Genomic DNA, 27,072 nt, shown 5'->3' on the forward strand with positions numbered 1-27,072 from the left:
ATATCCAGTAGGGTGGCGCAAAAAAACCGACTATTTTGTTCTTGAGTCTCGAATGAAAAAATGTTAGTTTTTGATGTTTTAAGAGCTCTCTCCAAAGGACAGCTTAAAAAAAATTTTTTAAGAGGTCGCTCCAAATTTTTTTAAATTTCAAAAATCAAATTTTTTAATTTTTTTTCTCGTTACGTCATCATTTTATAGACCAAAAAAAAAAGTTTTCCTGAAAGTTTCCGTTCAAAATGGGAGTTTTAAAAGGTTGCTCATAATTTTTTTTTTAAATTTATTAGTGACTATTTAATTAGATTAGCATTTTTTGACTCTGAAATTTAAAAAAAATTATGAGCGACCTTTCAAAATTTAAATTTTGAATTGAAACTTTCAGGAACTTATTTTTTTTGGTCTATAAAATTATGACGTAACGAGATAAAACATTTCGATTCTTGAAATTTTAATAAATTTGGAGCAACCTCTTAAAAATTTTTTTTTGAGCTGTCCTTTGGAGAGGGCTTTTAAAACATCAAAAACTGACAATTTTTCACTCGAGACTCAAAAAAAAAAAAAAATAGTCTGTTTTTTTGCGCCACCCTAATATTCAGTGTCATCTTGTTCTTTCCGTGTTCACGGCTTGTAGAAGTTTACTGTCGGACTAGAATTTTTACACTCGGCTTTCATGTATTTAAGAAACGATACAAAGAAAAAAAAACATTTAAAAACTTAGAATTTAGATCTGGGCCTCTACGATTATGATAGGTTATTATTATTATAATAATTAATTGTAATTTAATTAATTAATATCAATTGCGATATATTTTGGCTTATAAACAAAATAGTGGATAAAACAGTTTAATAATAATATCTTGTCTTTTTATTTTGTTATTCATTTATTTTATTTGTTTCATCATTTAATCATCCATATTGTAGTCTAATTCATTTTTTATTAATTTTTAAATCATTGATTAATTTTATTTTTCAAATTTTTAACTATCAAGATATTATAAAATAAAATATACATTAGCTGTGTTTTTGAACAACGAGATAATTCGTTAAAATTGTTGTTACAATAAATAATAATAATAATTCTTTATTTAAAAATAATATTATGCACGCCTTGTTGCTGTAAGTTGATTATTAAAGCGGCATAATTAAATCAAAATTGCAATAATTTAATAATTGTAAACAATTATAAATAAAATAACAAATGTTCTAGAGATAAATCTAAACAAATTAAAATGGCACTATATCATTAGTATTTAAAGTCATGTAAAAAACAAATTTAAAAAAAATCATTCAATACGTACGTTGCGGTAGTGTAATGTGCCTTATTACGATACAATACTGCAAATTAATTATTTTTGTTTCTTTTTGTAAGATATAAATTTTTCATCTTATCTTTTTCATTCCAAGGCATTTGCAAGTGATTTATATGTCAATAAAAAATAATAATTATTGCCGTGCCAAATAAATTAGCTTGAATATTCAGCAAAGTAAATTAAAAAATAAAAATTTTAATTACCTGATGTATTGCTTTGATTGTGAAATTGACAAAAATTACTCTTACAGTACTTAATATGTTGCTTCCAAAATTATGTAGCGAAATGAAAAATTATTCTTTTTATATATAAAAAAATACATTAATAATATATGAAAAGAATTGTTTATCAATGCTTATTAATATAATATGTTGTTCTCTTTCCTTCTATTCTGTATACATTGATTGATAAAATTTTTTGTATACATATCAAAATTTTAACCAAAAAAAAAAAAGAAAAAAAAACTTACCTTTTACTTTTTATTATTTCTTCTCAAAGTCCTTTTTTCTATTATAATTCTCAGAGTCAATTTTTTTCTATTTTAATAATAAATTAATTACAGTAAAAAAAAAAGCTTCTAAAATTTTTCACTAAAAATTTTTTAATTAAATTTTTTTCATAAACAATTTCATTGTTTAAAAATAAAATAAAATTAGCCGACATCTAAAAATGTCTATGATTTTTTTTGTTAAAAAATTATTACAAAAAAAAAATTTTTTTTCATTTGTTAAAAACTTAAAAAACTATAAGTGCAATTTTTTAAAAATATTTTTTAGTTATAATTTAATAAATTAAGCAATGAAACTTAAATTAGCCGATAATGAAAAATTTTTATTTTTTTTTTATTAATTAAATTAATAATAAAAAAATATTTTAAAAAAATTGCACTCGTAGTTTTTTAAATTTTTTACATGTGCAAGTTTTTCTTATAATTTTTTTGTAATAATTTTATTAATAAAAAAAATTGTAAAAATTGTCAGCTGTCTGCTAATTTCAGTTAGCCGACATTTAAAATTTTTAGAATTTTTTTTTATTAAAAAAATTATTACAAAAAGAAAAAAAATTTTCACTTGTTAAAAACTTTAAAAACTGTGAGTGCAATTTTTAAAAAATTTTTTTTGTTCTAAATGAATTATTAAAAAATAAAAATTGTCGGCTAACTTTATTATTATTGTTAAAAATTATTAAAAAAATTTCTGATGGTTTTCAACTTCAATTTCATAAAATAATGACATTAAAATTAGCTGACAGCTGTCAATTTTTTCAATTTTAATAACAAATCAATTACACTAAAAAAAAAGCTAAAATTTTTCACTAATAATTTTTTATCAATTTTTACACTTAGAATTTCTTAATTAAATTTTTTTCACTTCAATTTCACTGTTATAAACTTATAACAAAATTTCTAACTGCTGATAATTAAGGAAGTCCTTTCGCTCCAGTTAAGTCATACCAACTGTAGTAGTAAATTTTCAATAAATTAAAATACAAAACCCATAAAAATTCCTAAAATTAAAAAATAAATAGTATATGAGGCATTAATCGTTGAAATTTTGAAAATTAAAAAAAAAAATAATTAAATACAAAAATTAATTTGACTGTTGTAAATCAGCTGTTAGTAACCTGTCCGTGATTTGGCAACGCTTTATTTCGGTTGTTTACATTTCTATTTGCACAATATAACCTTAACCGTGTTTAACTTTTTGCAGTCAGTGTAAATAAATAAATTAATTAAAAATGTTTAGTCACAAAACCATAACATTCTAATGTCTCATAGCAGGAATGCTAGTATTTTTACACGCTTTATATTAGCTTCACTTGTATGTCAGTTTGTCAGTATGTCAGTAACTCTCCGTGGGTAATCTGCGCGCCTGCGGCCTTCCTTGGTTCTGGTAGCCGTTTCTCAGGCTCGCTCTCCGAAATCGAACTCTGATTCCCCGTATTTATAATATTTATAAATAATTATTTTTTATTAGCTTCACTTGTATGTCAGTATGTCAGTATGTCAGTATGTAACTCTCCGTGGGTAATTTGCGCGCCTGAATATTTTTGATAATCAACAAATAATAGTTTAAAAACTAAAAATCACGCTTTTATAAATAAACCAAACTAAAAAGTAAAAAATAAATAATAGTTTAAAAAAACTAAAAACACGCTTTTTATAGAAAACCAAACTAAAAAATAGAAAATAAATTTAAATTAAGAATAGTGTTAAAAATTTCAATAAATATAAATTAATAATAGTGTAAATAAAAAATGTATTTTATTTTAAAAAGCGTGGGGTGCTTTTTAAGATATTATCAAAATGATAATCACTCTACTCATATCTGTCAATAAAATATTTATAACTATTGACACCATGCACCTCACGCTTTTTTTAAAATAAAATACATTTTTTTTATTTACACTATTATTAATTTATATTTATTGAAATTTTTAACACTATTCTTAATTTAAATTTATTTTCTATTTTTTAGTTTGGTTTTCTATAAAAAGCGTGTTTTTAGTTTTTTTAAACTATTATTTATTTAATTATTGTTTTATTTTTCAATTATGAATTATGAAAATTTGTTAACAATAAATTAACTAATAAGTATGCATGAAAAACATAAGCGCGTTAAAGTTTAGTTTGAATTTATTGAATGGTCTGAAGCTCGCGCGCTACGCAACGTTGCCAAATCTTTTGACTCCATTTTATTGTAGGTAACTTGAGAATTTTTTGTGATTTTTAAATATTAATTTCTCAATAAATATCTCGGTAACTGATAATATATTTTATTGCAAAAAAAGAAACCTGAATATTTCGAAAATCTGATTTTTAGTTTTTTTTTACTTCATTTAATCCATGACTGATAGTATAATTCGAGAAATACTGCAAATGTCTGACTTTCTCGTAAGACTCTGAACAAATACTAACATTTAAAAATTTTATTTTTTCAAAAATTTGTCCGGTAAAGTAAAATTTAAACCTCACTATAAGATAAATAAGGACCTTAACTATTAAAAAAAAATTAAATTTACTCATAATCTAATCCACTCTTATAATTTACATGAAAAATATGAAAATATATCATGTAAGCAAACTATTCGTAAAGTGATTGGTCAAATATATCATAATCATGAAAATATAGATAATATCATACCAACATTCACACGCGCGCTTGCGCGCGCAACGTATACTAGTCCCATAATAAAATTGAGATGAAATGTATGTGAAACCAATTTATTCGTGATGTGATTGGTTGAAAATATTTATTCTCATTCTGATTAGTTGAAAGTGAATATAATATACATAAACTACATATAAATATATCATGACCATAAATATGAGGCGCGCGCTTGCGCGCGCAAATTTGAATTCTAGTCCCATAATAAAATTCTTCCCATAATAAAATTGAGATGAAATGTATGTGAAACCAATCTATTCGTGATGTGATTGGTCGAAAATAATTATTCTCATTCTGATTGGTTGAAAGTGAATATAATATACATAAACGACACACAAATATATCATGACAATTAATATGAGGCGTGCGCTTGCGCGCGCAAATTCAATTCTAGTGTCAAAAAAAGGAACTATTGTGTAGCTTCAAAAATTTCCCGCTAAAACCAAAAATCATCTTAAACTGCCATCTATATTATTTATAATAAAAAGCACAGTGACTTTATCAAAAGTTTATCAGCTTCCTTTTTTACATTAACTATCTATAATATACTTACATCTACTTGTTAAGATCCAGCTGATGTCATAAATAAACATACAATGCACCTGCAAGACGAATAAAGCTATTAAAATCTGGTTGTAAGTGTATATATTGTATAAATTGTACAAAGTGCGCAGTATCTGCCAAGAGTGTCAGTATAGTACCCAGACCAGGGGACAAATGTTTGTAATTATTAATTCTTTAATCACCTGAAGTAAAAATTAACATATTGAAAGTATTTTTGTGGGAACCAGGGTTTGCCCGTTGTTGGGCTCTCCCGGCCCGAGACCATTCAGACATGTCTATTAGATTCCTTGCTCAACGTTTGGTTCAACATGGTCGTATTATTCTTCATACGCTCCGCAACAACGAGCTACGTTATTCAAACACTCATGCTAAAAATCACTTTATCAAGATACACGTTGTTCCAGTAGGTAAGTCATCGTCGTTGGTATCATTTCTTCCACCAACCTCATCATCATCAACTAAATCATACTGTAAATATTAATGACATTAAAGTTAGCACACTTGACCATTTTTTAATTTTATTTAACAAAATTGTTCCAAAAAAATTATTTAAAAAAAATTGTATTTTTAATTTTTCTGTCAATTTTTTTTGCCATAATTTATTTGTTAAAATTATTTAATATCTGTTAAATTAATTTTCAGTAAGTTAGTCGTCATTTGACAATTTTTTAATTATATTTAACAAACATATTTGTTCTAAAAAATTATTTTAAAAAAACTGCATTTTTAAAAATTTTTCTGTCAATTTTTTTTTTTTGCCATAATTTATTTGTTAAAAAAATTATAAAATATCTGCTAAAATAATTTTCATTTAAGTTAACCGTTACTTGACAATTTTTTAATTTTATTTAACAAATTTGTTCTAAAAAATTATTTTAAAAAAATTGCATTTTTAATTTTTAAAAAATTTTCTACGTCAATTTTTTTTTTGCCATAATTTATTTGTTAAAATTATTAAATATCTACTAAATTAATTTTAATTAAAAAATGACATTAAAGTTAGCCGTCACTTGACAATTTTTTAATTTTATTTAACAAACAAATTTGTTCTAAAAAATTGTATTTTTAATTTTTTTGTCAATTTTTTTTTGCCATAATTTATTTGTTAAAATTATTAAATATCTACTAAATTAATTTTCATAAAAAATCAAAATTAAAATGAGCCGTCATTTGACAATTTTTTAATTTTATTTAACAAATAAATTATTTTTAAAAAATTGCATTTTTAAAAATTTTTTTTTCTAATTTTTGACATAATTTATTTGTTAAAAAAATTATAAAATACCTGCTAAATAAATTTTAATTAAATATCAATCTCATCACATTAGTCACGACCTTAATTATTTTCCTCCACATCATTGTTGATAATTATGTCACGTTTTCTTGATAGTAAACAACAACAATCAAAACAATCAAATTAAATCACTTATTTTTGGTCTAGGAAAATCCCTAGGCCCAACGCCTCAGGGTACTAGCAATGCCACTCACGTTAGGTCGCACCTTGGTTACATTGGAGCCCAAGCAAGACGTATCTTCGTAGATAACATCTTAAGACGAGTTACCAACAGCTTGGCCGGTGAATTACGAAAGAAAGCAGCAAATCGTCATTTATTCGGTGACTCAGCTCCATTTTTTGCGTTAGTTGGAGTTTCATTGGCTTCAGGTACCGGAATTCTGACTAAAGACGACGAACTAGAAGGGGTTTGCTGGGAAATTCGAGTAATTATAACTCTATTAAGATCAATTTTTATAATTACAATTTTTTAACAAAATAAATTCATATTTTAGGAAGCAGTTTCTAAATTACAATGGATGAAACCCGAAAACGACAGAAATTACGAATCACCGGAGGTTGACAAGCAGCCGACACCAACCACGAGCCTCCAGGATTTCGTATTTGGACCGGCGATAGCCAAAGGATGCTCCGCAGTAGTTTACGCAGCACGCTTCAAAGAAGAAACTTTGAACACAACGAGTGAAGTAGACGGCCCAATTGTAAAAGCTGACGATGAACATGTGACTAATTTTCCATTGGCTATTAAGATGATGTTCAATTATGACGCCGAGTCCAATTCTATGGCGATATTACGAGCTATGTACAGAGAAACTGTTCCGGCTAGAAAATACGAACGCGGTGAATTGACCGACTGGGAGTTGAGAATCGCTGATAACAAACGAGCTCTTCCACCTCATCCTAATGTCGTTGCCATGTACCATGTATTCACTGATAGAATTCCATATTTACCTGGTTCATGGCAATTGTATCCTGACGCGCTACCAGCGCGAATAAATCCCGAAGGTTCTGGAAGAAATATGAGCTTGTTTTTACTTATGAAAAGGTATAATTAAGGTAGTTGTTGCGTGATAAGCATTTCAACAGAAAATTATGAAATTTTTTTTATTGAAAGATAAAATATATTAATAATTCACTACCAAAATTTCAGATCAATTCATCGCACCGTTTTTGAGTAATTAATTTTTGAAATTGCATCTTTTACACGTAGAGGTATAGAGAGATGGTAAAGTTAGTATGAAATCTTCCGTACCACTCGAGTGGGCCAAATAATTTCATACTAACTTTACCATCTCTCTATACCTCTACGTGTAAAAGATGCAATTTCGAAAATTAATTACTCAAAAACGGTGCGGTGAATTGATCTGAAATTTTGGTAGTGAATTATTAATATATTTATCTTTCAATAAAAAAAATTTCGTAATTTTCTGTTGAAATGCTTATCACGCAACAACTACCTTAAGTTAGTAAGCAAGTATTAAGTGAGATTATTGTCATTAACTGATCATTACTTATTTATAGGTATGATATTACTTTGAAAGAATACATGGTTGATCATCCAGTAAATATTCAAGAGTCTGTATTACTATTCGCACAATTGTTAGAAGGTATTGCTCATATCAATGCCCATGGAATTGCTCACAGGTACTTTAAGTTCTTTATTTATAATTTTACTGTAAGCAGAGATGTTAATTATCTATTTCATATAAGTACAGTATAGTAGAACCTCGTTAAGTCGAATCTTGATAAGTCGAAAACCTCCGCAACTCGAAGAAATGTTTCATCCCCTTCCCTTCAAATCGTAAAACCTCCGTTACTCGAAATTTTTACCCTCTATAAGTCGAAATAATTAGTGAGTCCCTACAAGCTGTTTCTGTACATTTTTACCCTCTATAACTCGAATACATACACTTGGACCTCTTTATCTTGAATTTAAAATTATTACCGTATGTAAGTATCTTATTAGGATTACCAGTTCTACGAAATGGTAATAGAATTTATAGCTGACGTCAGGTTTTCTGTTGGCGAGTAGTTTATTTTATTTAATGTATGGTCTGCACGGCCTTTTACATCCCTTTCAGCTTACAACTATTAATTTTGACAATAAAATAAAATAATATAAGGTAAAAGACCCAGTTATTGACACTGGCCTAGTTATTGACACTTGCAATTTTATTTTAATTAAAAAAAAACAAATCAACTCTAATAAATTAATAATTTTTTTCCATATAAAAATTTTTTTGGACTTGGAAAAAAAAAAAACAGAATTTTTATTATACGCCCTTATGACATCCGAGGTAGGTCCCGGGAGCCATAAGGGCGTATAAAAATTTTTTTTGCATTTCTGCACATTTCAGAAGAAACTACGTTGATTCCCGAAAAAAAATTTTTTATACACCCTTATGGCTTTTCACCGGGACCTTTAGCCGGTATACGCCCTTATGGCATCTGGAACGCGATATATATATAGGGAAAAATGATCTATTTTATTTTTTTTTTAGAGATTTAAAGAGTGATAATATTCTGCTGGATATATCCGAAGAAACGGACAATTGTCCATCACTGGTAATCACTGACTTTGGATCATGTCTTGCGGACAAACGTCACGGTCTCTATCTTCCTTTCAACTCTCACGATGTTGACAAAGGAGGAAATATAGCGCTCATGGCTCCAGAAGTGGTTACTGCTGAGCCAGGTCCTTTCACGAGTATTAATTACACTAAAGCAGATCTATGGACTGCTGGTACAATTGCCTACGAAATTTTCGGTATGGTGAACCCATTTTATGGAGGAAAAAATGAAACTGCGCAATTGAAAAATTATACTTATTCGGACAGTGAGTTACCGGATTTACCGGAAACTGTTCCGACTATTATTGCTGCGCTTGTTAAGAATATATTGAGCCGTAGTGTTTATAAGGTAGTAAAATATTTATTTAAATTATTATTTTTAAAAAAATTAAATTTTTTTGTGACAAGAAATTAATTTTTTGGAAATTTAAAATAATTTTATTTCTTACAATAACTTTCTTGTTGAAAAAAAGTTTTCTAGATTTGTAAAAAAAAGAAAAAAATTATAAAAATTGTTTTTTTTTCCAAATCTAAAAAAATTTTTTCCAAAAAAAAATTTATTTCTTCAGCTAAAAAATAAAATTTCTTTAAATTTCACAAAAATTAATTTATTGCCACAAAACTGTTTATTTTTTTTCCAAATAAATTTTTTTTCTCAATATGATTTAATTATTAATAAAAATAATTTAATTAATAATAAAAATAATTGTGCTTACAGCGAATGAGTGCTGAAATGGCAGCAACTATAATGCAACTGTACTTGTGGGCTCCGAGCGCTTGGCTTAGAAAGCGCAATAAATTGCCATCGAGCAATGAAATTCTTCAGTGGCTACTCTGTTTAACTACCAAAGTTCTCTGCGAAGGTCGTGAAATAGAAATACTTAACTCAATGCCCTCGTCTAGTCAGGACGAAAAAGTCGAGAAGAAAAATTACCGCAGATTGATATCCACTCGGTTGAGTGGAAGACGTACGATGCCCGAGTATCAGTTGATCGCTAGTTTTCTCGGCAGAGTAAGCTTGTACAATGTCCGCGAAGGGTTACAGTGGATCGACCGAAATACCAATTTTAATTAACTAGATTAAATACTTAAACTTCTGGTAATTATTTAAAGTCATTAATTATTACGTTTTCAAAATTCTTCATCTAAATTCCAAATTTATTTTTTTATAAATTTTTAAAGCTTTTTATTGTTAATTATTGTTCTATCCAATTGGCATGAATTTTGATTTGATATCGAAATATTTTATGCTAAAGTAAATTATGTGGAAATAATTTGGTTGTTAGATTTAAAATCTAATGAATTTTGTACAGAAATGGGAGTGTTATATTAGATTATATAATTAATATATAGATATTAATATTAGAATATTGGAAAAAAAATTAAACAAAGACATATTAAAGTACTGGAAGGCCTGGATAATAGATAAAAGATAATAGATAACTTATGTAAATAATAATACTGAAGAAAATAAATGAATATTATTTCATAATTATTATTAAGAGAATAAGCAAAATTTTATGGCCATTGTATTTTTACATGATAAAACGGGTTTTTATGATTAAACTTGGTATCATAATTAAGAAATGACCTTGTATCTTGTGAACTATTGACATTTTTAAAGATATAAGCTCATCCCGATGTTACACTCATCAAGACCTTTCATTTAAGTACCCACATCAATTTTTCATATATTTATATATACTATATATATGTATATATGAAAAATATATAAAAAATGCATGTGGGTACTCAAATGAAAGCTCTTGATGAGTGTAACATCAGGATGAGCTTATATCTTTAAAAATGTCAATAGTTAAGAAAGTACAGTGAAATTTAACAAATATCTTGTGAACTATTGACATTTTTAAAGATATAAGCTCATCCCGATGATACAATCATCAAGACCTGTCATTTAAGTACCCACATCAATTTTTCATATATTTATATATACTATATATGTATATATGAAAAATATATAAAAAATGCATGTGGGTACTCAAATGAAAGGTCTTGATGAGTGTAACATCAGGATGAGCTTATATCTTTAAAAACGTCAATATTTAAGAAAATACAGTGATATCGAAATGTTATCGTGTTAACGACTGACATTTTTAAAAATATAAGCTCATCCCGATGATACACTCATCAAGACCTGTCATTTGAGTACCCACATCAATTTTTCATATATTTATATATATTATATATATATATATATATGAAAATATATATATATATATGAAAAATATATATATATATATATATATATATATATATATATATATATATGAAAAATATATAAAAAATGCATGTGGGTACTCAAATGAAAGCTCTTGATGAGTGTAACATCAGGATGAGCTTATATCTTTAAGAAAGTCAATAGTTAAGAAAGTAGAATGCAATTTAACAAAAGTCATTATTTAATAAAGCAAAATTTTATTTAATAATTAGTTTACAAGTCTCGGCAGTCACATAGTGACTGCGAGGTTGCTTGTAATTGTTATTCTTGACAATTTTTCACGATGAAGAACTGTGCGTAGGTTCCGGAGGTTTACCGCAAGTCTGCAATTTATATTTTACCCGACTTAAACTCAATTCTTTAGTGTCTGCTAAGTCTTCTAGATAAGTAAGAAACTCGTCGTAGGAAATAGCCCGTTTTTTAAATTGGAAAAAACACAAAAAAGCATCCGTTGAAGTGACACGTGACTCGTCGATTACTTTTGCAGACACTAACCATCTGTTGAGTTGGGAAAATGACAGAAGATCTACTTCAATTACATCGGCTAATGTGTCCAACTGGCAGTACGCTAATATCAATATTTATTTATCAAAAAAAATAATTTTTACTTGTTATAATAATAATTATTATTTAATAGTATGTTTGCAGTACCTTCAAACATATCCCGCAACGGTACAATTCGTGGATCTCTTTTTTTTGCAGCCTCGGAAACAAACATTTTAATTTTTTATTTAATGTTTACTGTTTACTTGTAATTTTATTTGATAGTTTTTATTGTTTTTTTATTTTTATCGCAAGATAAATAAACAGTTGAATATTGTAAGCCTTGGCAATTTTTTTTCAGCAGTAAATTTATAAAATGGATTTGAAATATTCAAACAAAAATATTAATAGCTCAAATTTAAAAACTACCAAATTAAATGATTTATTTTTTTCAAATTTTTGTACTGAAAAATTTAATGGAACAAGGAAATTAATTTTAAATGGCAATGATTTGTTTCCTAAAATCGGGTTAGTTAAAATTTATATTTAATTTAAAATTTATAATCAATTAGTCGAATAAATTTTAATGTTTTAGGAAACGGATAGAAGATGATGATATTTACAATCTTACGGCTTTTTTGAAAAAAAATTCTGATATTAATTCGCTAAGTCTTGCGTATAATTCTATTAAGTGTCAGGGTTTTATTCGTCTAATTAATTACTTAATTGTAATATTAATTGTTATAAATTTATATTGAGAGAAAAAATTTATTTTAAAAAAAATGAAATTTTTTGGGATAAGAAATTCATTTTTTATTCAATTTTCTTTCAAAATAAATTTTTTGAGATAAGAAATTAATTTTTGAAAATTAAAAAAAATTTCATTTTTTATCTGAAGAAATAAAAATTTTTTTCAACAAATCATTTACTGCGAAAAAATTTTTATCTAATAAATAAAATTGTTTAAAATTTCCTAAAAATTGAATTCTTGTCACAAAAATTTCCTTTTTTTTTCAAAATAAATTTTTTCTCTTAGTATACTTTATTAAATTTAATCAAATAAATAATATTGTAGACAAACGATAAAATAATTGAACTCAACGTCCAAAATAATGAAATAAGTTCAGCAGGAATCAAAAACTTATGCTCAAAATCTTCAAAGCTGAAGCTAAAAATCTTGCGATTAAATGGAAATAAATTATCACCCGATGTAATTAACTTAAATTAAATTTTATTAATATATTTAACCCGTTTTTTAGACAATAATTTTTAGGTATGTAAAGAAGTAGCTGAGATGATTATTAATTCATCTATCGATCATCTTGATGTCGCAGAAATTGATATAACAACATCGAGTTTTTTTTATTTTATGTCAGCATTGAAATCAAGCAGCCTGAAAATAATCGATCTCAGCAGACCGATTCCTCAGATTAATAATTATTTAGACAGTGAATATTTCGCCAGAATTATCGGTTCGATGCTAAAAGTATTTATTCAATAATTTATTTTTTATAACTATTTAAAGGACATTTATATATTTTTTTTTAACAATAAATTGATTTAATAGATCAACACAAATTTAACAGAATTACATCTACAGAAATATAATTTCTCGTGTCATGACATTGAGTCAATGCTAATTGATGCCAAATTTAACAAAACTTTACAGTTAATTGATCTAGGATGCAACAATATTGGCGATCATGGGCTCGAATCGATTTGTAATTGGATTTGTGAGAATCCAGCACTTTCTGGGCTAATACTTTCGCATAATATTATAACAGACACTGGAGCTAGGTTTATATTTAACAATTATTATCATTTTTTATTCATGCTAAAAGTATCTAGAATTTTTTATTTTATTTCAGAGCTCTCAGCTTTGTTTTACCTTTTTCAAAGATCATCTTATTAGACGTTTCTTATAACAAAATAAAAGATAATGGTATTAAAGACATTTTAAATATAATTAATAACAGTACTTCTATTAGATATTTGAGAATATATGGCAATACAATATCATCTTCAGCAGAAGTAAGTTAGAAATATCTCCAAGATTTTTTGCCGCAAATTTAAAATAACTGTTCATTTAATAAATGGTTTGAATTTTTGATATTACGGCTAAAATATTGATCCTATAAAAAAATGTTGGGAACAAAAGTTGTTCAAAATTTAATTTTATAAAAAAAAATGCCTATGTTTTTTCCTTAGGATCAATAATTTCACCGTAATTTCAAAAATAAGATTCATAACTATCACAAAATTTGAACCATTCATTATCTACGTTATTAAGAGAATAAGCAAAATTTAGAAATGGCCTTGTATCTCGTGAACTGTTGACATTTTTAAAGATATAAGCTCATCCCGATGTTACACTCATCAAGACCTTTCATTTGAGTACCCACATCAATTTTTCATATATTTATATATTATATATATATGTATATATGAAAAATATATAAAAATGCATGTGGGTACTCAAATGAAAGCTCTTGATGAGTGCAACATCGGGATGAGCTTATATCTTTAAAAACGTCAATAGTTAAGAAAGTACAGTGCAATTTAACAAAAATAATTAAGAAATGACCTTGTATCTCGTGAACTATCAATATTTTTAAAGATATAAGCTCACCCCGACATTACACTCATCGAGACCTTTCATTTGAGTACCCACATCAATTTTTCATATATTTATATATATTATATATATTTATATATGAAAAATATATCAAAAATGCATGAGGGTACGCAAATGAAAGCTTTTGATGAGTATAACATCAGAATGAGCTTAGATCTTTAAAAACGTCAATAGTTAAGAAAGTACAGTGAAATTTAACAAATATCTTGTGAACTAATATATATATATGAAAAAATGATGTGGGTACTTAAACGAAAGGTCTCGATGAGTGTAACATCGGGATGAGCTTATATCTTTAAAAATGTCAATAGTTAAAAAATTACAGTGCAATTTAACAAAAGTCATTATTTAATAAAGCAAAATTTTATTTATTTATAGTTCACAAGTCCCGGCAGTCACATAGTGACTGCAAGGTTGCTAGTAAATATTAATTTTGGAATTACAGCTAAAATAATGTTTTTTTTGAAAAATCATAAACATTTTTGATGTAAAATTAAATTTTGAACAACTTTGGTTCCAAAAATTTTTTATAGGACCAATATTTTAGCCGTAATATTATTTTAAACCTGCGGCTAAAATTTGGGTGTCACAAAAAAATTACTAATGATAAAAACATTTTAAATCTCAAGATTATTGAAAGAATCTTAGAGTCTGGTGTATTGGAGCAAGATAATCTCGACGTAAAACCTTACAAAGTAGACGGTAAATTTTACGCAGCTCATTATCCAGCTGACCATTACAAACAAAGATATTACAATGTTCCTCAGTCAAATTTATACTCCCAAAATCCAACAATTTTTGCGTACGTCGACGCGGCGGCAATTAAGCCGAAACAAGTAAGTTTTTAACATTGAACAATAATATAATATTGATAAATAATACTTGATTTAATTCAAGACAATTCATGAAGCTCTGAATTGTGGTCAAGAATTGATTGAATACAGTGAAGATTCTAAAGAGTCTAGTAACAGTGATAATTCTTTAGAGAGTTTAGAATCTCAATCTGAGAACAATTATTGCTACTGTGCATGTAAATATACATTAATTATACATCACATTAACTAATTTATATACAATCAATTTTTTTATAATTTTAATTAGCGGAGGATAAGTCATCGAGTGAATCGTCGACTGATTGGTACAAAGTTAAAGACAGTAGAATGCAAAAAGTCATGCTGATTTTAGACAAAGTGGATTATGATCTGAGAAATTATATTTTAAATCAGATGAATGTTGACGTTCAACTAGAACAAGCTATTGATTATTTAAATAAAAATAATTGAATAAAAAATATTTTCCTAACTACCACATGTATGTACATTTGCATTTTTTTTTAAATTTATAATTCTAATGAAGATTTTTAACCAAAATTAAAATAATGCATTTTTTTATAGTAATAAATCATAGAAAAAATAATGTTAATTTAATAATAAAAAATTACAAGTAAAAAATAATAATGAAAATAAAATTTGTTATGCCTTGTTAAAAGGCTATAAAATTACACATAATTTTTTAAACTTCAATATTTGTTCGTTGGCTCAATTATTTTTTTTTTTAATAATTTTTTTATATCAAGCTGATTTTTATATTGCATTTATATTTATAATAGTGATAAATTAACAACTCGAGCGATTGAGACCAATTAATTTATCGCAATTAGATATAAAATCAAAGGCACTTTCATACTCGAGTATCGTATCTTTAAGCTCCTCGAGTTTTTCAATTGACTGTTTGTGAGTTTTAGACGTGACATTTTTGTACCGTACTGCGGTAACCATTTTATCAAGGGTATAATGCAGCCATAGAATATTCGTGTACGGTTCAAATGACTGCCAGTTATTTCTGAAAAATAAAAATAATTTATCAATTAATAATTTTATTATTATCATTATTTATTTATTTATTTATTTATTAAGGCCATGGAGTCAAGACTCCTTGCGGCTCTCCAAGGTAAATACAAAAATTTTTATACAGTAGTATAAAACAATATTAAACAAATTATTATTTATTTATTTCCTCAATTAATAGATATAGTTCTTTTTCTCATCATAATTATATTTCAGAGATTATATAATATATATACTATTAAAATCATTTCAAATCATAAAGTTTAACAAAATTGATCCTGTCTGTCTTTTATATTCAATTTTTGTCATTTGGCTAAATAAAAGTAAAAGACCCAGTTACTGACACTTGCAATTTTATTGTAATTAAATAAAACAAATCGACTCTAATAAATTAATAAATATAATTTTTTAATTATAAATTTTAAGATAATTGGATTTTTGAGAGAATTTTATTTTTTTAAGTAGAAAAAAATTGCAAGTGTCAATCAACTAGGCCAGTGTCAATAACTGTGTCTGTTATCTTATTTGTCTAGGCGTAAAAATTTAATAAATAAATAAATAAAAAAAAATTAGAAAAACGGTTCACTCAAAAGGGTGAACATGTTACTCAATATTATACTGAGCTTCGTTGGCTGACACTTAGTTCTAGGCGTAAATTTTTCTTATCGTGTCTTATTTATAAAGCATTGTATCTTAATCAAAAGCCTCTAATTAGGCAAGACTTAGAAATTCTTTAGCCTCGCCTACGCCGAGGAGATATTCGTCAAGACTATCTTGAGTTACCGGTTTATCATTAAGCGAAGTATGAAAAATCATTCTTGATATCTGCGGTTAAAATCTGGAATCAATTACCAGCTGATTGTACGACGTTACCAACGTTTATGGAGTTTCGAACTGCTTGTTATGAATATTTTTTACAATCTGATAGATCATAATATGTATTCATTGGCCGCGTTCAAGTTTACTAAGTTCTTGGCAGATCTTAGCATATCTTGTAGCAACAACTTAAAAGTAACTATATTGTTTTTAAAAAATCTATAATAAAACAATGCAAGGTATATTTATTTAAGTGTGTCTAAATATTAATTTTTGGTAGATAAAGTCAGCCCTACTCAGAACTTAGTAAACCTGAACGCAGCCATTGTATTAGAATTTAGTGATGATTGAGTGACTGAGTGTTTAACACACTACATTATATATATACTACTTTATATATATATATATATATATATATATATATATATATATATATATATATATATATATATATATATATACTTTGTATATATATATATAGCATACATAGTATATATATATATATATATGTATATATATACATATATATATATATATATATATATATATATATATATATATACTTTGCATATATATATATATATAGTAGTAGTATATATATATATATATATATAACAGGCAGCATATATATATATATAGCATATATATATATATATATATATATATATATAGATATACTTTTGTATATATACATATATAGTAGTATATATATAGCATATATATATATATATATATATATGCTATATACTCTATATATATATATATATACTTTTATATATTATATTAAGATTTTTTGTATCAATTTTGGATGGCCGCAAGGAGTTTCGACTTCATGGCCAATTAAATAAATAAATAATAAATAATAATAAAGGCCATCCCTGCAACTTCCCGCTAATTTCATATCCGGGCGCTTAAAATTGTACTTATGAAATTTTTGAGATTTTTTAGCTCAAAATATAATTTATGTGATATTTTGAGCTCGCTGAGTTCAAAGAGATAATATTTATATGCATTTGAGCTCTCCCAGCTATCAAAAGTCTGATAGAAGTTTCATAGAACACTATTTTTGGAATTTTCAAACCGCAATAACTTTTGAATGGATCAACCGATTTTCACGCGGTTGGCGACATTCGACGCAGTTTTATCATCCTCATAAGTTATTTTCAGGTTTTAATTGATCGAACCAAATATTTCGGAGTAATCCCGAAAAAACACTTTTTTCGGTTTTCTTTCGTTCACGATATCTCTCGAACGAATTGACCGATTTCGACCAGCTTGGTGGCGATCGACGTGGTTTTTTATTGCCTAGAGCTGATTAGTTTTTGGAATCGATCGGTGGAGCCGCTTAAGTTATCCAAAAAAAAACACATTTGAAAAAATTTTTTTTCTTAGTTTTTTTAAGATTTCTCAAAATCTACTGATCCGAATCGGTCCAAATCATACTCAAAATCTAAGTTTGGCCAAGCCCTTTCAAATGGCACCAACCGCGATAAAATCGAATCAGCCGTTCAAAAGTTATAAGCGGTTCACATACTTTCACACACACACACATACATACAGACATAGTGACAACCTCGCGGGAGTAGTCAGGGAAGCTTCCTAGGACCTCAAAACGTCGAGATCTGATGAAAACCCGATTTTTAAAAAACGGGGTAAAACCAATAACTTCCCGATTTTCTTAGCGGGAAGTTAAAAATTTATACTAATTTGAATACATACTTGGTTTTTTCTTTCATAAGTCTGTAAATATCAAATTGATATTCACCAACAGCAGTAAACAAAGCTGGGTCGAGAGCTAAGTCGTTGAACATACAGCATCCTTGATACGACATTCTCGATAGCGTAAAATCGATAATAGTCGTCTTTAAATAATTAAAAAAAAAATATTAATGTAAGTATATAAATAAAATAATTAAAGTTTATAAATAACATCATCGATAAAAATAACTTACTTTTATACCATTACATTGTAAACTCATCTCTTCACTGTCAAGTTTACAAGACATTTGCTTCTCATTCGTACGTGAGATCAAAATATTACCCCAATGCATGTCGCGGTGCTCGAAGTCCAGCGATTTTTCAGCAACAGCAAGTGCCAGTGCAGCCTATAAATTATAATAGTTATATTTTTTTTTTTTATTTATTAATTTAGCTACACAAGAATAAGAGTAGTAGAACTTTTACATTTAGCTTTTATAGTTATCTTTATATTGTTATTATTATGCAAAAAAAAAAATAAATTAGTAATTACCTGCACAAATGTTATGTAAGCTTCTGCGGAATTATTAAAAACAAATGCTTCCATATCTTGTCCCCCGTTACCGAGTTCCAAAGCAATATAGAGCTGATCGTCAGTAAACATTCTCGGAGAATCATTCTCGGAATTTTTTTTCTCATCATACGCGTCCCACAGTTGTAGTAATTTATCAGGATATTTACCCTTTATACACCTGATATTTTTAACTTCAACGAAGCCATTTGTTTGGTAGGTTTTGTTGAACCTCAAATCGTGGAGTTCTCTATAAAAAAAAATAAAAAAAAATTTTTTAAATAAATATAGAAATTTAGTTGAAATAAAAAATAAAAAAAATTTTTAATAAATATAAATATTTAGTAAAAATAAAAAAAAATTTTATTTTCATTTTTTTGAACGAAATTTCTATTTGATTTTGTTGATATTTTTTTTTTTTGAAAAATGCATAAAAAAATGAACAATTAAAAAAAAAAAAGTTGATTATCACAATTTTAACAAATTTTACAAATTTTCAAAAAAATTGTGATATTCAATTTTTTTTTTAAATTGTTCGTTTTTTATGTACTTTTCAAAAAAATAGATATCAAAAACATCAAAAAAAGATCAAATAGAAATTTCATCTAAAAACATGAGAGCCAAAATTTTTTCCAACTTTTGAAGGCCAAAAAAGCTATCGAAATCTTTACTTTTTTCTTTCACAACATTTTTTATCATAAATTCTTAAATATTAAAAATAAAAACAAACTTACTTAGCGATAATTATTTCAGATAAAATTTCTCCGTATTTTTTTTGTGGCTCGCCGTTAACTAATTCGTTGCCTTCTATAGGTATTATTTTAATAACAGACTTATCTCTTTTATTTTCATAAAGAAATACTTCACCGTAGACCCCTTCTCCTATTTTACGACAGTGTTTCAAATATCTAAAAGATAAAGTGATAAAGATCCGGTAATTAAACTAATTGAGTAGTCAATTAGGATAAAAAAGTGTTTAAACATACGAATCAGGATAACATGACTCAAAAGGCAAACTGTCTGTCTGGTCACACCGTTGGAGTACAACATTTCTGGCAGAAACTGGTTCTGGTAAGATTTCCAGTGTTGGTGTACTCGAACATCGTAATTGATAGACTAAAGACTCTTTTGGCGCTAAAAAAATTACGACGTAAGTATAATTAATCAACAACTTACAATAAGGTAAAAGACCCAGTTATTGACACTTGTAATTTTATTTTAATTAAAAAAAAAAACAAATCAACTCTAATAAATTAATAACTATAAATTTTAAGATTATTTTTTGAGAACATTTTATTTTTTTAATTAGAATAAAATTGCAAGTGTCAAACAACTGGGTCAGTGTCAGTGAATAACTGGGACTTTTACCTTAATAATAAAAAATAAAATTGATAAACTTACCAAGTGATTTTTTTTTTAATTCATCATTTCTATCAGTTGAAATACCATAAGCTCTGAGGAAAGACGAGTCCTCAATTATTTTATCATCAACTATACTGTATTTACTGCTATTAGGTACGACGCGTATTGACATACGTCTAGCAAAACGACCGGCACCTGATTCCACATCATGGTTGTTTACAAACGATACCTTTGGAAGATTGCTGCTGCGCTTTGATAATATCAGTCTGTCTCTGTGAAATGTTTCGCGTTCACTCTTCTCATTTTCCTGATTTTTTACGCAAGCAAAAGCTACACCTGCAATTTAATTCAAACAAAATGAACGTAAGTTATTTTCTTACACTAAATTTATTCAATACAAACCCATTGATATAAAAAATAAAATTTTTCAATTAATTATATACTTTTAAAAAATATAAATATTATCAAATATAAACATATGTTAAAAATACATTAAAAAAATAAACGCGTATTGTTTTTGTAAACAAATATATAAAGCAAACTTCAAGTGATAAATAAACTTTAAAAATTTATAAATAACAAAATAATACTTACTTTGTCGCTGCATACTCAAGACATTCCGCACACTTTGCCTCCATTTCTTTCCTTTATTACCAATAGGCATTAAATCAAGATCCTCTTCTTTGCGAATATTATTCAAAATAGAGAGCGACCTTGCCCAAGATTTTCCAGGCTTCAAGTACAAAACTCTAGTATCATCTTCCAGATCTAATCTATCAATAAGCGGTTCTAAAAATCCGACCCTGCTTTTTTTAGGTCTCTCGTCAGGTTCATTAGAATCACTTTTAATGCGCGTGCTTCTTCGCATTGGCAATGAAGTTTTGGTGCTCCTAGTAATCCTCCGGGCCACCTTTTTACTCAAATCAGGGAAATTAGACACTTCTTCAGTGATATTCGACAAATCACTTGATTTTTCTGCAATAGCATCCAAATTACGCGCCCAGCTCTGATAATCTCTGCGTCTAGTAGTAACATGTCCGATATTATTCAAGCGTTCTAGAAGTACGAACGGCTCTGGTAGTTTTATAGCAGCTGGATTTTTGTTTTCATTAATACTATCGGGTTCAATTTCTTCTTTTTTATTACTATCTTCTTCTTCTTCTTCTTCTTCTTGGCTCGAGTGTTCCGTGGAATTATCTCCTTTGTTAGAAGAAGAGGTATTAGAAACAATTAAATGATAATCATCATCTGTTTCTGAAGAGTCAATTAACTCATTATCTTTACTATTTTCTACTGAACTTTCAATAATTGATTTACTTTCGTCAACAAAAACTGAATCATTATTAATTGATACATTTTCTGAACAAGTTTGATTTATTTTAATCGGTAAAGAATTTTCAATATATTCACTCAATTCTGATATTTCTGAATTTTTATTACTTAATTCTGACAATTCTGAATTTTTATTACTTAATTCTAATAATTCTGAATTTTTATTACTCAATTCTGATATTTCTGAATTTTTATTACTCAATTCTGATATTTCTGAATTTTTATTACTATCTTCAGTAAAATTATCAAATGGTTTTAAATCAGAAACAAAATTTCCCTCTTCAATTTCATCAAGTACCATATCATTAATCGAGCTCCTTTGATCCATATCATTAATTTCAGAAGACTGCGAATCAGTGAAGCTTTTAATTTCCCCAGATTTGAAACCTTCATTTACAGACTGGGAATTTTGTTCAGACAAACTACCAGCAACCAAAGTTTGACACGACTCATCATCAATTTTAATCTGAGAATCTTTAGTCTCAGTATTATCTACCACACTTGAATCTTCTGATTGATTCTGCAATTCATCAAAACTAGAAAACAAATCTGCAGATGTAACACTCGTCTCTTCTTCCTCAGCAGACCCCAATTTGTTACCAACAAGCTTATTGCTTTCTTCATCTCCAAATAACTCAGTAGAAACATCAAGCAGTATCGTGGGAGGTACTGTTAAATTTTTACTAGCTTTATTAGGTGTGTAAATCGGAGAAATTCCGGGCTTCAATTTTTTGAAGCCGACTCGTCGCTCGCAAGGTGTGCTGCTTATAAAAGTTTGCGATAAAGTATTATCCATCTGCATCGTCGACTTATTATTATTGTTATTAAATTGAGATAACCGTACAATACATTCTCTAGATTTAACCTCAGCTTCTAGACAACTACTTCGATAATCATTATTATTTTTAACAGGCTTAATTTTTAACTCTTGATTATTGTTAAGCCGATTTTCTTTCAACTCTAACCGCGTCAGTATAACAGAACAATTTTTAATTTTATTTGTTTGTTCTAAAGATCCAGCTTTAGCTCTTGAAACTCTGTTGTTTCCTCGTCTCGTTTTTCTAACAGGTGAAAATTTAACGCTAGCATCACTGTCGCTGCTATCATTACCGATTTTTTTAATCTTCCTTTTCCTCACGCGTGTTTTCACCGGCAAGCTTTTAGTAATTTTCTCCGTTGTATTGTCAACTGAATTGGATCTAATTTTTCGGTGTGTTATGTGTGACTTTTGACCTATTTTTACAAACTCAAAAGACTCTTCGTTAGAATCTGTCGTGGTGTCAACAAACTGCGGGACTAAATCATTCTGCGGTGGTGATGGTTGTAATCTTTAAATTAATTTATTAAATAAATTTAAAATAGTAATGTAAAAAAATGTTTATGAAAGTTAGTTTAGCAGATATTTAATAATTTTTAAAATTTTTGTAACAAATAAATAATGGGAAAAAAATTAAAAAGAAAAAATTGACATGTAAAAATTTTAAATAACTAAAAATGCAATTTTCTTAAAATAATTTTTTGGAACAAATTTTTTTGTCAAAAAAAAAATTTTTAAATTGTCAAGTGACGGCTAACTTTAATGAAAATTAATTTAGCTGATATTTTATAATTTTTTTAACAAATAAATTATAGCAAAAAAAAATTTTTTTTAAATTAAAAATGCAATTTTTTTAAAATAATTTTTTAGAACAAATTTTTTTGTTAAAAAAAATTTAAAAATTGTCAAGTGACGGCTAACTTTAATGAAAATTAATTTAGCTGATATTTTATAATTTTTTTAACAAATAAATTATGGCAAAAAAAAATAGAAAAAAAATTGACATGTAAAAATTTTAAATAATTAAAAATGCAATTTTTTTTTAATAATTTTTTGGAACAAATTTTTTTGTCAAAAAAAAAAAATTAAAAAATTGTCAAGTGACGGCTAACTTTAATGAAAATTAATTTAGCTGATATTTTATAATTTTTTTAACAAATAAATTATGGCAAAAAAAAAATAGAAAAAAAATTGACATGTAAAAATTTAAAATAATTAAAAATGCAATTTTTTAAAAATAATTTTTTGGAACAAATTTGTTCGTTAAAAAAATTAAAAAATTATCTAGTGACTGCTAACTTTAATGTCACAAATGTTTAATTTATTTACTTACTTAGTACTCTCAAGATTATCGAGCACCGGCTCAAGTAGGCTCTGATCCCGTGACTCGACAGCCGGTAGCTTATTTAAATATTCATCGGAAGTCCTTGAGTCTGGTGTCTGACAATCTTGTGATTGCTCAATAGCCTCTTCATCTGTCAAATTGGAATTCAAATTTGAATTGTCCGGTAATGATTTGTTTTCCTCATTTTTATCTTCTTGGAGATCTTTGTCAATAGAACTGGATCTAGATTTAGGGTCACTTTTTTGAATATCTTCTACGTAAGATTCTTCACCTGAATCTGTCGTACTGTCCACAAACCGGACTTTTAATTTCTTTCTTGAAGCTCTTGGTGGTAATCTTTAAATAAAAATTTATTTTGCAGATATTTAATAATTTTTGGAAGAAATAAATTGTGGTAAAAAAATTAATGCTAGTTTTTAAAAATTATTTTTTAGAACAAATTAAAAAAAAATTAAACTGGCCAAGTGACTGCTAATTTTAATTTCAAAATCTTTGAATCAAACAGTAAAAAATTAGTACCTAATTGTTATTGCATTGAAATTAACAGAAAGTTGACAATTTTTCGATTTTTTTGGAATAAGAAACTAGATATAGAAAATTATTTATAAAAAATTGTACTTATTTTATTTATTTATTCAATTTTTATGTCAAGGCAAACTAGCCGAATGACAATAATATACATAATTTTTATAATAAAGTACACGTATAACAATATTAAATATATAAGACTAACATCATCATATTTTAAGGAAGTTAATAATTTTGAATGATTTAATAATATAGTTGCAAAATTCAATAGTACTGTACTATTTATAAGACTGAGAACAACAATAGAATCAATGAGCAATATTTGAAAGCTAATTTTTTCAATGGTAACATATTAGATACTTTAGTAATTTAGAATGTAAATTTTTGATTTTAAATTTTTAAATGGCCTGTTTGACATTTATAGTACATTTTCTCGTTCTAGTTTCACAAAAAATTCAAAAGCTTTATTTTTGAAGGAGTCTAGGCTGAGTGATTCTATGACTTCAGTGGGTAGCTCTTTCCAGATTCGAATTCCAGAGATTACAAATGAATGCTCGTAGATTGTAGTCGAGAAATTTGGCATTTTGAAAAGAATGTTATTAAATTTCGCTGCAATTCTGATATCAGACCTTCTGATATCAGATAGTTCTTCTATAAAAAGACTCCTAAGGAACTTGGGTTCATCCGAGTTTAGAAGCTTGAACATAAAGCAAGCTAAAGCGTAAAGTCTTTTGGATTTAATTGTGAACCAATTTAATTTATGCCTGTAAGGAGTGATATGTTCATCACGTCTAAGATTGAATATGAATCTGATAGTGTTATTCACGAGACGCTGCAGTTTGTAGTCTAACTTTTTTGGTGAATCAAGAAAGACTAATGAACAATATTCAATAATTGGGATGATAGTGGACATGACTAAGAGCTTGCGAGTGGACGTAGAGAGAATATTTCTCCTATATTTCAGGCAATTTAACGTAGCGTAGACTTTACGAGTAGTATGGGCAACATGGACATCCCAAGAAAGATTTCTGGTTAGGTGAATTCCCAAATGCTTGGTTGTATTAACATAGGGTATTACATTTCCATCTATAATAATTGGAGGGAGATCACAGTTGTCTAAGAGCTTGAGTCTTCTGTTACTTCCAAGAATCATATCCTTAGTTTTTGAAAAATTTATTTCAAGGCCAACTTCTTTAGTCCAATCAGCTACTGCTTCCCCATCAGTCGTAAGTTTAATTGCAGCTTCATTAAAGAGCTTCAAATTGTGCTAGATGTAAATAACTGTTTATATTGAGACTTAAGATGTTTATTGATGTACTGTATAAAAGTTTTTCAAGCTTATAGTTTTTTATAGCTTCTAAAGACGGAATTTTTTAAATAAATGATACTTGCTATAATCTATTAGTTAAAAAATTATTTAAAATATTCAAATGTCTCTCAATTTTAAATAATATTAAACTTAACAGACATTTAAAATTTTTTTTTTTCATTTATTAAATTATGATATTAAAGTTAGCTGTCACTGGACCATTTTTAAATTTTATTTAAAAAAATTTGTTCCGAAAAATTTTTTTTTAAAATTGCATTTTTAATTTATTAAATTTTCTAAATGTCAATTTTTTTTCTAATTTTTTTATCCAGTAATTTATTTATTAGAAAAATTCTTAATATTATTAAATATCTGCTAAATTTTCTTTATTAAATTAGAACTATTAGAAATTAGAAATATTTTTTAAAAATTGAATTTTTTTAAGTTTTTACAAATTAAAATTTTTTTTATTTATTTGTAATAATTTTTTTAATAAAAAAAAAATTTTCAATTTTTAGATGTCGGCTAACTTGATATTCATCAATTTTAGTATAATTAATTATTGAATTAAAATAAATAAAAAAAAATACTTACTTAGCAGTTTTGACAACTCTGTCAAAGGTAGTTTCAAAAGGGTCATAATCACTGGACTTGTTTGCTGATTTATCCAAATATTTATCAAAATCAATACTCGAATCAGGACTTAGAGGTGAAATTATATGTTGTCTATGGAATGTCATTAAATCAGAACCACTTGAGGTTATTGATTTAGGTTTTCTCCCGTATGTTTTTATCGGCTTTTGAAACATTTTGCTATACTGTTTCTTAAAAACAATTACAACTTAATCAATCTGAAAAATATCAAAAGTAGGACAATCAGTTATTCATATATAACCGGCGTAGTTTAGATAATCAATTTTTTATATACTTTTTAATTTAAGAAATTAAAAAAAACACCATAAGTAAACTAAAATTATTTTTTAAACTTATTATTTTATTTTTATTTTTAGAAGCTTTATTTACAAACAGTTTTATTAATTTATATAATTAAAAATATCTTTATATTATAGTTTATTATTTCAGTATATAACAAGGTAAATAATAACTCAGTGTTTAGTTTTTATTTGATAGGTTGTCAAAAAGCTAGGTTACGATTTGTCGGCTGTATGCTAGCGACACCTACAAATT

At 26.8% G+C, this 27,072-nt stretch overlaps 5 protein-coding genes and 1 long non-coding RNA gene across 6 annotated transcripts in view; 2 read left to right on the forward strand and 4 right to left on the reverse strand.

The window, feature by feature from the left end:
• LOC123262175 (nuclear transcription factor Y subunit gamma) overlaps window positions 1-1,815 on the reverse strand; it is a 30,714-nt gene extending 28,899 nt beyond the window's left edge. Inside the window, exon 1 of the mRNA XM_044724305.1 lies at window positions 1,777-1,815. The gene's annotated coding sequence lies outside the window, so the exon portion shown is untranslated. The remainder of the gene's footprint in view (window positions 1-1,776) is intronic.
• A 3,146-nt stretch (window positions 1,816-4,961) lies between these two features.
• LOC123261980 (serine/threonine-protein kinase Pink1, mitochondrial) lies at window positions 4,962-10,394 on the forward strand. Its single transcript, XM_044723930.1, has 6 exons — window positions 4,962-5,445; window positions 6,480-6,757; window positions 6,827-7,377; window positions 7,854-7,976; window positions 8,834-9,251; window positions 9,621-10,394. The coding sequence occupies exons 1-6, from the start codon at window positions 5,310-5,312 to the stop codon at window positions 9,975-9,977; spliced, it is 1,863 nt and encodes a 620-aa protein (XP_044579865.1). The 5' UTR covers window positions 4,962-5,309; the 3' UTR covers window positions 9,978-10,394.
• On the reverse strand, window positions 5,320-6,548 carry LOC123261985. The gene is made up of 2 exons (XR_006508817.1): window positions 6,324-6,548; window positions 5,320-5,506 (listed from the first exon to the last, which is right to left on the reverse strand). It is a non-coding gene; the product is annotated as an uncharacterized LOC123261985 (long non-coding RNA).
• Window positions 10,395-11,381: 987 nt separating the features above from the next.
• On the reverse strand, window positions 11,382-11,999 carry LOC123261984 (tubulin polymerization-promoting protein homolog). The gene is made up of 2 exons (XM_044723935.1): window positions 11,793-11,999; window positions 11,382-11,709 (listed from the first exon to the last, which is right to left on the reverse strand). The coding sequence occupies exons 1-2, from the start codon at window positions 11,857-11,859 to the stop codon at window positions 11,420-11,422; spliced, it is 357 nt and encodes a 118-aa protein (XP_044579870.1). The 5' UTR covers window positions 11,860-11,999; the 3' UTR covers window positions 11,382-11,419.
• A 52-nt stretch (window positions 12,000-12,051) lies between these two features.
• LOC123261983 (leucine-rich repeat-containing protein 34-like) lies at window positions 12,052-15,610 on the forward strand. The gene is made up of 8 exons (XM_044723934.1): window positions 12,052-12,152; window positions 12,220-12,352; window positions 12,700-12,834; window positions 12,898-13,110; window positions 13,192-13,421; window positions 13,493-13,655; window positions 14,889-15,095; window positions 15,361-15,610. Exons 4-8 carry the CDS (start codon window positions 12,919-12,921, stop codon window positions 15,436-15,438), a joined length of 870 nt encoding a protein of 289 aa, XP_044579869.1. The 5' UTR covers window positions 12,052-12,152; window positions 12,220-12,352; window positions 12,700-12,834; window positions 12,898-12,918; the 3' UTR covers window positions 15,439-15,610.
• Window positions 15,611-15,769: 159 nt separating this feature from the next.
• On the reverse strand, window positions 15,770-26,849 carry LOC123261476. Its single transcript, XM_044723071.1, has 12 exons — window positions 26,813-26,849; window positions 26,479-26,735; window positions 24,036-24,383; window positions 22,054-23,213; window positions 21,148-22,008; window positions 20,593-20,889; window positions 20,178-20,325; window positions 19,926-20,099; window positions 19,174-19,441; window positions 18,875-19,027; window positions 18,642-18,784; window positions 15,770-16,101 (listed from the first exon to the last, which is right to left on the reverse strand). Exons 2-12 carry the CDS (start codon window positions 26,691-26,693, stop codon window positions 15,876-15,878), a joined length of 3,993 nt encoding a protein of 1,330 aa, XP_044579006.1. The 5' UTR covers window positions 26,694-26,735; window positions 26,813-26,849; the 3' UTR covers window positions 15,770-15,875.
• Window positions 26,850-27,072: the final 223 nt, after the last annotated feature.

Source organism: Cotesia glomerata, linkage group LG3, assembly GCF_020080835.1.
Source record: "Cotesia glomerata isolate CgM1 linkage group LG3, MPM_Cglom_v2.3, whole genome shotgun sequence".
In the NCBI taxonomy this organism is placed as follows: Eukaryota; Metazoa; Arthropoda; class Insecta; order Hymenoptera; family Braconidae; genus Cotesia; species Cotesia glomerata.

Excerpts from the sequence above, each read along its gene's own strand:
- LOC123261476 (XM_044723071.1), bottom strand. The coding sequence starts at position 26,693 with ATGTTTCAAAAGCCGATAAAAACATACGGGAGAAAACCTAAATCAATA. Across the intron at positions 24,384-26,478 it reads AGAGTTGTCAAAACTGCTAA|ATTACCACCAAGAGCTTCAA; the intron begins GTAAGTATTTTT and ends TTTTATTTAAAG. Across the intron at positions 22,009-22,053 it reads TTCAGAAATATCAGAATTGA|AATTGTCAGAATTAAGTAAT; the intron begins GTAATAAAAATT and ends ATAAAAATTCAG.
- LOC123261980 (XM_044723930.1), top strand. The coding sequence starts at position 5,310 with ATGTCTATTAGATTCCTTGCTCAACGTTTGGTTCAACATGGTCGTATT. Across the intron at positions 5,446-6,479 it reads GATACACGTTGTTCCAGTAG|GAAAATCCCTAGGCCCAACG; the intron begins GTAAGTCATCGT and ends TTTTTGGTCTAG. Across the intron at positions 6,758-6,826 it reads GGGTTTGCTGGGAAATTCGA|GAAGCAGTTTCTAAATTACA; the intron begins GTAATTATAACT and ends TTCATATTTTAG.
- LOC123261983 (XM_044723934.1), top strand. The coding sequence starts at position 12,919 with ATGATTATTAATTCATCTATCGATCATCTTGATGTCGCAGAAATTGAT. Across the intron at positions 13,422-13,492 it reads ATAACAGACACTGGAGCTAG|AGCTCTCAGCTTTGTTTTAC; the intron begins GTTTATATTTAA and ends ATTTTATTTCAG. Across the intron at positions 13,656-14,888 it reads CAATATCATCTTCAGCAGAA|ATTATTGAAAGAATCTTAGA; the intron begins GTAAGTTAGAAA and ends TTAAATCTCAAG.
- LOC123261984 (XM_044723935.1), bottom strand. The coding sequence starts at position 11,859 with ATGTTTGTTTCCGAGGCTGCAAAAAAAAGAGATCCACGAATTGTACCG. Across the intron at positions 11,710-11,792 it reads GTTGCGGGATATGTTTGAAG|CGTACTGCCAGTTGGACACA; the intron begins GTACTGCAAACA and ends TATTGATATTAG.